Raw genomic sequence first — 12,299 nt, 5'->3', positions numbered from 1 at the left:
GGAGGAAGCAACTTACCCTCCCTCTTCTGCCTCCTCCTGGCTGAATGAGGGCTGGAAGCAGGGCGGCTGGAAGCAGGGGGCGGGGCTTCGTCGTGTGCCCCGCCCCCACACCTCACCCAGGGGAACTGTGATCCCCCGCGATCCCCCCCAAATCGACCTCTGGTACCACCCTTTGTCCCCAACCTTGGAGAAAGGAAGCAAGCCATTGCAAGGCAAGCCCCTGAATTCCCATATTGGTGAGGCGGTGAAGCAGCAACTGATGGTCGACCATGTCAAATGCAGCCGACAGGTTCAACAACAACAGTACTGCTGAGCCGCCCCGATCCAGATGCCTCCGGAGGCCATCAGTAAGAGCGACCAGTGCTGTCTCCGTTCTGTGTCCCGGGCAGAAGCCGGACTGGAAGGGATCTAACGTGGAAGCATCATCCATGAAGCCCTGTAACTGTAACACCACCGCCCTCTCAATTAACTTGCCCAAATAGGGCAAGTTGGAAACCAGCCGGTAGTTCACCAATTCGGCTGGGTCCAAAGATGGGTTTTTTAGGAGAGGGCGGACCATCACTTCCTTGAGCGCCCCCGGGAACAGCCCCTCCAAGAGGGACGTTGATAATAGATGATAAAGTTCCAGGACTGACACATTACTTATGGTTTCTTACATTGTTTAGGGACATCTCTGGAGCATAACTGAGGTGGACTGAGATAGGGGATCAAGTACATATGGCCAGTGCACACATTACGGAGCACACAGGTTGAATCTGTGTTTGGTGTAGTGGTCAAGTGCACAGACTGTAATCTGAGAGAACCGGGTTTGATTCCCCACTCCTCCACATGCAGCTGCTGGTGTGACCTTGGGTCAATCACAAATTCTTTCAGAGCTTTCTCTCGAGGGCAGTTCTCGGGAGAGCTCTCTCAGCCCCATGTACCTCACAGGGTGTCTGTTGTGGGGAGGGGAAGGGAAAGGGATTGTAAATCGCTCTGAGACTCCTTCGGGTAATGAAGGGTGGGGTATAAATCCAATCTCTTCTTCTTCTTCTTCAAATAATGCACTGCTGGGACTGTTTCATAGTGGGAAAGTGGCACAGGGAGCAAGGCTGAAAGCCCTTCTCCAAATGCAACATGGTCAAACTATGAAATTCTCTATAAGGAAACTATTTGAAACAGAAAGTAACTTCCAGTCTGGATATCTGCTGTGATATTTAAGCTTAACTTTTATTCTTTTTTCATAGCTATACCCTCCCTGGACACGCAGAGAACCCTATGCCACCACACTTTCTCCTAGGCATACTCCTGTTACTCATAGACAAGATTATAGGGAACCCAGAACCCACACTCCAGCAACTCCTCTCTCACCTAATGTAACTCATTCTTTGCGGCCGACATCAGCCATTGTGCAGCCTCGGATAGTAATAGGTGGAGCAAAAGGTATGTAGAGGTTCTGTTGATAGTAGGAGGCGGGTGGGTGGGGACTCATGTCCCTTGATTTGGAGTTTTGGTTGCAGGATTTATTATTTCAATGACTGAGGCTGAGGGACTTGGGAATGTTCAGTCTGGAGAAGAGGAGGGTGAGAGGGGACATGATTGCTCTCTTTTGAGTATTTGAAAGGCTGTCAGAGGAGGGTAGGGAGCTGTTCCAGTTGGCAGCAGAGGACTAGCAATAATGGGTCTTAATTACAGGCAGAAAGATACTGGCTGGGTATTAAGATTTTTTTTTTTACAGTAAGAGTAGTTTAGCAGTGGAATCAGCTGCCTGGGGGGGGGGCAGTCTTCAAGCAACAGCTGGACCAACACTTGTCAGGGATGCTTTGAGCCAGAGGTGTCAAATTCATTTGTTATGCGGGCCGGATCAGATGTAAATGTCACTTTGTTAGGCTGGGACATGCATGCTATAAAATGTAACATGAGGTACCAGAGATATAAACTTTATAAAGGTGATTTCAGATGTCGAATGACAATAGCAGGCTTGATTGGATTAGGTGTGATATGCAGAGGGGTAGTAGGCGTGGAGATACCAGTGTTGGTAATGAGACAGGAAACCTAGGTCTCAATTCTATCCAGGAGGATTCAGTCCAGGAGGATACAAAGAATAAATGGACAGAAGCTTGACATTAGAAACCACAACATTCAGTTGCTGACCTAAGAGTAGCAGTGCTCTTACAAAAGAATTTCAAAGGAAGATTAGAGAGACTGCTGAATTGCAATTGATAACGAAGTTCAAGACAATGCATACTCCTGGACTGAACCAAGACCTAGGTTTCTTATCTCATTACCAATGTGTACCAATGTGCAATATGAAATCACTCCACTCTCCGAGACATAAGGACCAATCCATGAGTTCTAATTTCTAATCAGGGTCGTTTTGAAAGGAAATAAATCCAGATAGGAACAGAGAAATCCAATCTTTTTTTTTAACACAACTTCCCAGAATAAGCCAAAATAATGTCCTCACATTGTGCTTGTCAGAAGAATCTACCCACCCACCCAAGAAGTATGCTTGCACACAAAAAATTATACTTGGAATAAAACGTTGTCTGAAAGCTGCCATGGGACCCCAGTTTTGTTTTCTCTCTCTTTTTACTCCTCCCTGAAAGAGGAGCAGCAGCCCCAGAGAAGGAAACAGAAGCGGGTGTGAGTGTGTGTGTGAGAGGGAGGGGAGGGAAGGCTTGTTTTTGTATCCAACACAAAGCAGCCACAAAACTCTATGTGTGTGTGTAAGAGAGAGAGGGAGAGAGGGGAAGGGGGGGGCAAGAGGCAGGAAACGGCAAGCAAAGCGCCACTGAGGAAATAGCGCGTGGGGGGGGGGGGAAGCAAACTAGGGTGCAGCTGCAGCAGAAGCCCTGGAAAAGGAAGTTGCTTGGGGGTCAGTTCTGAGCCCTGTGCGGGCCAGATGCAGCCCATGGGTTGCATGTTTGACACCACTGCTTTAGGCTGATCCTGCATTGAGCAGGGGGTTGGACTAGATGGCCTGTGTGACTTCCTCCAGGACCCTGTTAGGGAACCGATGTACCTCTTTTAGGGCCACTGAAAACTTTGAACAAGTAGTTTGGACCTGAGCACCTATGCAAACCTCAAACTAATCTAGCTGTACACATCACTTGTTTAGACATGAGGATGGTGGCAATGAGATAGAAGAGCAGTTAGGGAGAAATAAGAAAAAAACACTGGCCATGATCAAATTGCACAACTTTGCAGAGCTCTCTTTTTCTGGTTACAGATGCCTCACACTGGCACTGCTGTGCAGCACCATAGTAATTGAGACAAAGCCAATGAGTCATCTATCTGTAGAAGTTCAGCGGTTTCTTTCTGTTCCATGTGTTTGCAGCTGCTAGGTGCTTGGAACCAATGAGACCCGGAGACTGTCGAAACTACCAAGTGAAGTGGTATTATGACAAGGATGCCAATTCTTGTGCCCGATTTTGGTATGGTGGCTGTCAGGGTACCCATAACCGGTTTGAGACAGAACAAGAGTGCCGAGCAACGTGTGTTCAAGAATAAGCAAGTATGTAATGACAACACTGGACATTTTGCTCAATCACATTCTCTGCATAACAGATTAAAAAAAACCCAAAGCAACTTGTCCCTATTTTGTGGTGATGCTTTGAACAATTTCAGAAGTTAATAAAGCGGTCTACCCTGGTTAGAAAAAGTAGCTCTTAATAAGCATAGAAGTAGCTAAATTTGCATTATTGTTACAATGAGCAACATATACTCCTTATTTCAAAATACACAAGTACTCTTAATATAACTGTGCTTTTTCTCCTCTTCCAGAGTGGATTTCAGCTGAGATGGCAAACGTTTCAGGAGTCTACAGTAAATTTGAAATGCTGTGTTAATACAAGGACTATATGTGTACTGTGTCTTGCACTTTTTACAGTAAGGCATATATGCAGCCAATAGATTTGATATTTACTTGATGGCTTCACTCACATAAAGCAACTTATCCTTCTATGCTTATTGTTTGGTACTGCATGTGGCAATGTTTCTGGAACTTCAACAAAACAAATACCAGGGAATTTAATGTCTAGCTTAATTAGAACTGGGTTTATTATTAGAAAATGCAAAGCAACCCCCCCAAAAAAAACCCTCTACAGAATGATGCCTGAAATTGGTGTAAACTTAAAAGCCATTATTTCCATTATAAGCAGCTTTTACTTCCATTAATGCTAAGTTCAATTTAGCAGCTAAAGATCACATAAAGAGAGGAGGAAAAAATGACATTAATACAACATTTTGAAAATACATAGTAGCCTCAGAACAGCTGACACAACAGGCAGTTAGCCATGCGCAGGAACTGGTAGCCCTGGGCACCCTTGTGCATTCCTGTGCACAACAGCAGACTCAACCAGCCAGTTTAGCAAGGCTCAGATGACTAACTCAGATCAGTATATATCTGTGTTAGAAACACCCACAGAAGACTGCTTACAGACACAGATCTCTCCTACTGGATCAGGGCCAGGTATTTTTAACTGATTTAGGAGAGGTGAACAGTCACACACATTCTTATGTCTCAGGGCTCTTGTACAAGAGAGTGAAATAAAACTTAGATAGTAAACATTGTAGAGGAACTTAAAAGGCACTGAATGATGTACATAAAAGTGTATATTTTCCTACCAAGTTGTCCTTTCAAATCTTAACCCTACACATGTACTGTATAAGCTAAAACTGATGGTCAATGATTAAACTGGTCATATAATCAAGGAAAGTGTGGTTTCTTAATTGGAAATACTGACGTTGTGACATTCAGCTTAATTCTCCACATAAAATAGGGTTGCCAGGTCCCCCCCTGGTGGGGGAATAAGGGGGTAGGGTTGCCAGGTCCCCCCTGGCCACTGGTGGGGGAATGAGGGGGTGGGGTTGCTAGATCCAGGATGAGAAACTCCTGGAGATTTGGGGATGGAGCCTGGGGAGGACAGGGGACCTCAGTGGGGAGTTCAATGCCATATTCACCCTTCAAAGTGTCCATTTTCTCCAGGGGAACTGATCTCTGTAGTCTGTAAATGAGCTGTAGATCCAAGGGAATCCCCAGGTCCCAGCTGGAGGTTGGCATCCCCATGGATGTTAATGAAGACATGGCAAAAAGATGAGCCACTTGAATGAAATGAGGACAACACACATGCAAGGAAGCTTCCAGTCACCACACTAGATGCAATGCAACAAAGAAGGCTGTCGCTTGGATAAATTAGTGATGTCCCATCCCACACTGTAATTTCCTAGACAAGCAATTGAACTAGATGAGGACACTTGATAATGCAGGCCACTCTAAACCCATTGACTTCAGTGGGCTTAGAAAAGCGTAACTCTACTTGGGCTTGCAGTCTTAAGCATTTTCATTTCCAACAAGAACAAAGATGGAAAACTACTCAGTCTAGTTCACAGTAATTTTGAGAGGAAGCATGTAGAAGGTAAAAGAATCCAGGAGCTGCTTGCCACTTAATCTGGTGTGCATGCATTTAGACGTCATATATGTGAAACACACACGCCTAACTCTGCCACCTTTTGTTCTTGTTCAGAGTGTCTATCTTGCTCAAAGAGCAAGAGCAGGTTCAGTCCCTGGTGTTTCCTATTTAAGGATCCAAGGTAGCAGGACTGGCAAAGAACTGTGGCAGCAGGGAGAGCAGATTAATACTCCACCCTGGTTCTAGAAAAGCGTTTTCCTTTATTTAAAAATCTAAGGAAGAAGTCTGGCAACCACCATGTTCACACACTTAAACCTGACACATCTAATCCATTCCCTACAATATCAGAACACAAACGCTCACAACCACAAAGGAGACATTTTATAATCGTGATAAATTATTTTTATTTGTGCACTTCTCATGTAAATCAATTGCTAAAAACTGGTGAAAGGCACTTCAGAGATTTCCCCCCAAAAAAGTTCTCATTTATCTTGATCTGTTGAACAAGTAAGTCAACCACTATTTGCTGTGAAAGAAACTAGTTCTCTGTCTCAAATCTTCAAAACATTCACTGTTTTAACATACTGCTCAGCAGTCAAAATTAGTCTTTTCAAATGCATGGCCAAGGAGATTCACCACATATGTTATATGCAATATACATTAAACTGAAGTTGCTTTATATAGGAGAGTTCACAACATTTATTATTAACACAAGATAAAAATAAGCCTTACAATAAGTCATATATGGTAGTATTTAAACTATACATAGAGGTCAAGATTGAAACATTTCCACCACGCCACAAGTAAATTAAAGAGATGTCAGAACAAAACTTTGTTACTGTGCTTAAATGGAATCAAAGAAGAAAGTTTGACACAATAGAGAGAGAATTTTAACATAAAAGTGAACATTCCTATAAATTAACTGATGATATAAAAATACCCCCCAATTAACAGGAATCTTAAAGAAAAGATATTTCAAAACAAAACAAAATTAAATTCTGTGGTAATCAGCTACATTGCTGATCATCCAAACAGGGCAACCACATTATATACTATACAAAATAATTAATACATCATACAGTTCAAAATTAAAGTCCAATTGAGCCGTTTTCAGATAATTTTATATCCAATACCAACACACAACTCAAAAGTATTTTGGACATAGAAGACAATAGCCAAAGGATAATCTCATGGCCTTCAGACACTAATGTGTTTTTAGGATTTTTGATTGAACACCACCACTGCCAACACAATCTCCAGGGGGAAAAAATCCAGGGTGCTGGGTAAGAGATCAATTATCTAGAATAATAATTTGGCAGATTGTTTTACTGCATCTCTACATAAAACGTAACACTGTTAAAGTAAGCTTAGCAACAGGAGGAAATCTTCAAATCCCAAAGAATAATTCCGGTCTCAGAAGGTATCTTGTGCCTCTTGACTTTAAAGGCACTCCTAATCAGAACATAAGTAGTCAGCTAAAAGCTATTCCTCCTATTTTCAATAAAAGAAGTCATGACTTCTATCACCAAGAGTATACTGGGCTTCCTTCCTAACCACCACCACAACCCTCAACACCATCCTCCTGCCCCCCCCCCCCCCCCCCCCCCCCCCCCCCCCGGGTAACCTCTGAAATGGCACATAAAGCAGCAAACACTGAGCTAAAGCCAGGAAGGGTAATTTGAAGATATTGACAAGTGAACAAGTAAAACAAGACCTTGTCCTAGACAGTGCTACAGTTGCCATGCCAATATAAATGAATGACAGAGCAGCTCATTTTGCAAAGAAATGTGTAATGTACTCACACTTCAATGTTATAAGCCTAGAACAGTCACAATTTTCTCTATATCTGCCATACAATTCACTGCAGCACTGGCAATTTACACCAGGTACTTGCAAAATATTCTGAGGTAGATATAACAGAGGAATGCCATGAGAGTCAAAATGAACATAAGACACCAGTACCAAAAACGGGAGGACACTCTGACACTGTCAACTACCCAGTGTGGTATAGTGGTGAGAGTGTCAGACTAGGATCTGAGAGACCCAGAGTCAAGCCATGGAAGCTTGCTGGGTGACCTTGGCCCAGTCACACGCACTCAGCCTGACCTACCTTAGAGGGTTGTCATGAGGATAAGATTGGAGGAGAATGATGTAAGCCACTTTGGCCCCCACAGGGGAAAAAGGTAAGTTAAACAAACCTCCTTAAATGCCATTTAAGCTTAAAATTCATCTACTTATGAGTTAAATATCATACCTACTTGTCTCAACCATGCATCTGCCACTAAGGTGATCTGACCATTTGGCATACCTATTTTTGCACTTTTATCCTCAAATCTGACTTATTAACATTGTTTCTAGTCCAAAGCCAAACTCCTCAATCACTTGCAATTACAGTTTATAGAAGTTCTCCACAGGTCTACGAACAAGAAAACATCCAGTCCATTTTTTTAAAAACCGAGATAAGCCCAGCTTCTCTATGAGGAAATATTGTGCACTCATGAAGGGCAATACAATGGGGGGGGGGGGGGGAATAAGGTACCTGTGGTTGGAAAAGACAGAGGGACAGGTTGCAGGGCAAGCAACAATTTTTGGAGATAGTGGCATGTATTAGGCAGGAGGAAGAGCCACTGAAGCTGGAGGAAGGCTCCTGAGGCTGAAGGAAAGCTTTACTCAGCGGAGCAGCAGGATACACACCACTGGGATGGATCTTACCACTCTGCTGAGCTAATGGCAGCACCTTCCTCAAGCACCGTGAATTTTCGTCCAATGACAGAGGCTCAAAGAGACTTCCTTGTGTTGGAGGAAGGCACCACGATTAGCTCAGACGTTGTTGGGTTTAGAGAGCACACCACAACCAGTTATGATACTTGGTATAGACATCTGGTCACCCAACACTGTTGAGTGGATACTTTCTAACATCAATATGATGAAGTAAAGAAAGAAACCATAGTTGACCACTTTTAAGTAGAACAATCATATGACAAGAAGCCTGAATACCAGGGATAATACAAAATAGCTCAGTTCTACGTAGGGCACATGGAGGCGGAGGAAAGCGATAGCTACAAAGCACCACAATTCACAGTTTAGGGTTCTTCCACCTGCTAGAAGAGTCGTCTGCTTTCAAATGGCCTCAGACAACAGCGAGAGAGAAAAAACAGATACACAAAAGATGTGTTCAAGCTAATACAAAGGGCCTCCACGCAAAAAAAGAACTCCACTGTACTAGCTAATCTAAAATACTACAGCCAGTTAGGCATACATAGAAACAAAGAATAATCAAAATATAAACCAAGAAATAGAGCTCCCACTCCAATTTAAACAGCAGCTATCTTGGTTTTGTAAGTAAAGTAACTCCAGTTCTATAAGAACAAACTCTAAGTCCAGTGGCACCTTTAAGACCGAGAAAGTTTTATTCTGGGGATAAGCCAAGCCACTGGACTCAAACTTTGTTCTGCTGCTTCAGACCAATATGGCTACCCAACCTGAACCTATATCCAGTTCTATAAGCAGGATAAAATGTAAATAGAGAGCGAACAGCAACTAATCAGCACTAACAAGGGGCCATCAATGCCTCAGTACTTCCTTAAGCACTATTACCGTAACTCGCTTTCTAGAAGCAGCACAAGGGGGATTTATTTTGCACAGATTTGTAATCCGTTCACTAGAAAAATGCCCATTATCATCATCATGAGCTGAGAATATACCTTGAAGGTTGCCACCAGTCCTTCTGCCAGAAGTCAAAGGCTACTCTGACCTTCTCTGCAGATTGAACTAAAACCCGATCTAGTAAACATCATTTAAAATTTTCAGAAGAAAATTCAAACCTCAGCATCTAAGCAGACAGTTTATTTATGAGATTTTCTAGACGTACATTTTCATGCATGAATCTGAGATGTTTTTCAGAATGCGATGAGCCTAAGTAGTCAAAGTTTTTAAGAACTGACTCAGCTGATTCAGAGATCTACAATACTGCATATTCATGTGGAGCTGGGCAATGGTAATTGGTTGCAGCAGGAAGCCTGTGTGCATACATCACCAAACAGCCAAAGAGGTTTCATAGCTCATGGGGGGGGGAGGGATCTGGCCTTTCACCTTCATGGCACGTGAAACGTCTTCCTGACATCTTAGGCGAGCATCTGCAGTTTGCAGTCACTTGAAAGGACACTTTAAAAAATCCATCTAGCCATCTGTGGGCTTGGTGTGCTAGTTCATCATTCCATAAGGCTTCTTCAGTGCACTAGACGTCATTTTATTTAGAGCCCTTCAGAGGACCTTCGACTTTTGGTTCTGCATCGTCTTTTGCTGTGTCTTCTGCATCGTCTTTTGCTGTGTCGCTTAAGTTTTGTGTTTTTAAATTCTTATGAAAGTCAGGATTGTACCTGAATTGATAACCATAGGGGCGGAGATGATAAATCAAATATTCCAACTGATACATAGTGGCAGCATCAACATAGTGGAAAGAAACTGCCAGGTCAGAGCAGCATCCAGGACCCTACCGAAAGGGAAAGCAAAACAGAAAAAAAAATTATAAGGAAAGCCAAGACAGGTTGCAAAGTTATGTTGCTCTTTTTGAGTATTACCAAGTACAAATTCTAGGAATTTCAAAAAACCATCAAGAAGCTTAATTAGAAAATGTTTCACCTCTTCTCTTACCATCTGTAAGGAAAAGACCAGCTCAGCTGCAAAACTGCAACCCTGAAGAACCAAGTGAAGGGTTGAGGGGGAGGCCCGACCTTGTAAGTTGTTACAGGAACGGGCTGCTTCTCATCTCACTAGGAGCCCTACAGCCAAACTACCTTTATCGACAGCTGCCCAGGATAAAGTGCTCGGCAGCTCATTATGACGTCGAGCAGGATAAAGGAGGGTGGAGAAATAGCTGAAGGGGGCGCGCATCATTTTAAGGAAGACGCTGTCCTTGTCCTCCCTTTGGATTAACACATTTTAACTGTGAGTGCCAGCTGATTTTAATAGTTTGTTATCTTCTGATCAGCCAAGGCTTTTGACAGCCATTCTTTTTGCTTTTGTTATCCATTCTTGGACTGACATTGTTTCTATTTTGTCTGGATAATAAACTTTGCCTCGATTATTGAACTCAAGTGTGGAACTTGACTCTGCGCACCTGGAGGAGGACCTTAAGCCTCAACCATACACCATCCCTATTTTCTCCCATGTTCCACTGGGAGAGGAGGAGGAGGAGATTGGATTTATACCCCGCCCTTCACTACCCATAGGTGTCTCAGAGCGGCTTACAAACTCCTTTCCCTTCCCCTCCCCACAACAGAAACCCTGTGAGGTAGGTGGGGCTGAGAGAGCTCTGACAGGAAATGCTCTTTTTCAAGAACAGCTCTTATCAGAGCTACGGCTTGCCCAACGTCATCCAGCCAGATGCAAGTGGAGGAGTGGGGAATCAAACCCAGTTCTCCCAGATTAGAGTCCATGCACTTAACCACTACACCAAACACTGCAATCCAAAATGCCCTCTGAAATGTTATTCCTGGAAGACAGGACCCAAGAAAGTGTTGGGGGACAGGTAGAGTTAGAAGAGGGAAATAGGCAAAGATTTCCCCCCCTTTTCATTAGCACAAGTTTTCTATGGGATCCACCTAAAAATACTGTATATTGGACAAACTTAATGGATAATATTCTAGAGGTCAGTTTAGCCTGCAAAAAGAGTATTAGAAACAGTTTTTGCAAATGTCTTACCTCTATAGGAGGATAGTAGTTATAATTCCAATACCAAAACGTTTTGGGTAGGTATCCTTTGATTAAATGATGTTCAGGCACAAAGGGATGAAATGTTTCTTTGCCACTTGTATCCCGGGAATCTCCAGCTTTTACACCAATGGCCTCCATGCATTTGCCCAGTGCCAGGTCCTCGATGGAAGAGCTATGAGAACATTTGTTGGTTTTAAAAGCATTCACAAACCTCCGCAGGGCTTCTTTGCTCAGCACATAGCCCGCACCGCCACTCATGTAACCCTGTTTCACATAAGGCTTAAACCTTCTTCCAAAATAAATTGCTTCTTCAGGACTGTACTTCGAAAGAAGCCACCTCAAGTTGTCCAGTGCAACATACGTGTCATCGTCTGCTTTCATGAACCAGTCTGCTTCACCAAGATGATGGTCGTGGACGTACTGGAAAGCTTTAATGGTCTTCCAATACAACTGGTCCCTGCCTTCTTTGGTTTCTAAACCCACTGTTGGGAAGTCTTTGTTTTCCTCAGAACTCATGAACAGCATCTTGTTGCAACGCTGGGCCCAAGTCGCTTTGACGTGCCTGGCCTTCTTTTCCAGATTCTGAGGACCTGTCATTACCCAGCAAAGGATTTTGACCTTCTGATGGAGTTCTTCAGCAATATTTTTGTCTTCATCTGTCGGGGAAGAAAATCAAATTCCAAACACCATCATTAAATTCCAGCTTTTATTCATGGAATGAGACATTCAAGTAGTTTTGTTATCAGGCCATAAAAAATGATGCAGCCTTATTTAGCGGTCTTCTTGACATAAGACAATACATCTGACCTGTATATTAATCCCAAAATCAAGTATGCAGCACTGAAGCCACTGGGAATCAGGGATGACTTGACATTTCTCTGTGCAGGCGTGGCTTGAAGTTGTGAATTACATACACAGAAAACGTTCAATGAGAGATTAAAATTCCTTCTGGCAACTGTTCTGTGGTTATGCTATTGGGTAGGATACCTACCCAGAACTGCCACCTTGTGGTTATGCTAAGGGCTTTTAAATTGGAATATCGCTTGACTGTTTTTAAAATGTTTTATTCTGTTGAATTTTGTTGTGAACCACCCTGAGCCTGCTTGCTGGGGAAGGTAGGTTAGAAATATAATAAAACAAGCCACAACACACTATACTCGCGGGTGGGGGGGCTCCAAACTCACCAGGCGG

At 43.2% G+C, this 12,299-nt stretch overlaps 2 protein-coding genes across 2 annotated transcripts in view; one reads left to right on the top strand and one right to left on the bottom strand.

Annotated features, from left to right (window-relative positions):
• The window catches only part of COL28A1 (collagen, type XXVIII, alpha 1), an 85,216-nt gene extending 81,724 nt beyond the window's left edge, over positions 1-3,492 (top strand). The window contains exons 33-34 of the mRNA XM_015410937.1: positions 1,227-1,422; positions 3,320-3,492. Coding sequence (XP_015266423.1) covers positions 1,227-1,422; positions 3,320-3,492 — 369 coding nt within the window. The remainder of the gene's footprint in view (positions 1-1,226; positions 1,423-3,319) is intronic.
• A 5,833-nt stretch (positions 3,493-9,325) lies between these two features.
• C1GALT1 (core 1 synthase, glycoprotein-N-acetylgalactosamine 3-beta-galactosyltransferase 1) overlaps positions 9,326-12,299 on the bottom strand; it is a 6,339-nt gene continuing 3,365 nt past the window's right edge. The window contains exons 3-4 of the mRNA XM_015410945.1: positions 11,097-11,764; positions 9,326-9,885 (exon numbers count right to left, since the gene is read on the bottom strand). Of these exons, the coding sequence (XP_015266431.1) occupies positions 9,643-9,885; positions 11,097-11,764 (911 nt within the window). The 3' untranslated portion in view covers positions 9,326-9,642. The remainder of the gene's footprint in view (positions 9,886-11,096; positions 11,765-12,299) is intronic.

Source organism: Gekko japonicus, unplaced genomic scaffold, assembly GCF_001447785.1.
Source record: "Gekko japonicus isolate JY-2015 unplaced genomic scaffold, Gekko_japonicus_V1.1 scaffold231, whole genome shotgun sequence".
NCBI classification, from domain to species: domain Eukaryota; kingdom Metazoa; phylum Chordata; class Lepidosauria; order Squamata; family Gekkonidae; genus Gekko; species Gekko japonicus.
The sequence above is the reverse complement of the archived record's forward strand: the minus strand, read 5'-3'. Positions and strand labels throughout refer to the sequence as shown.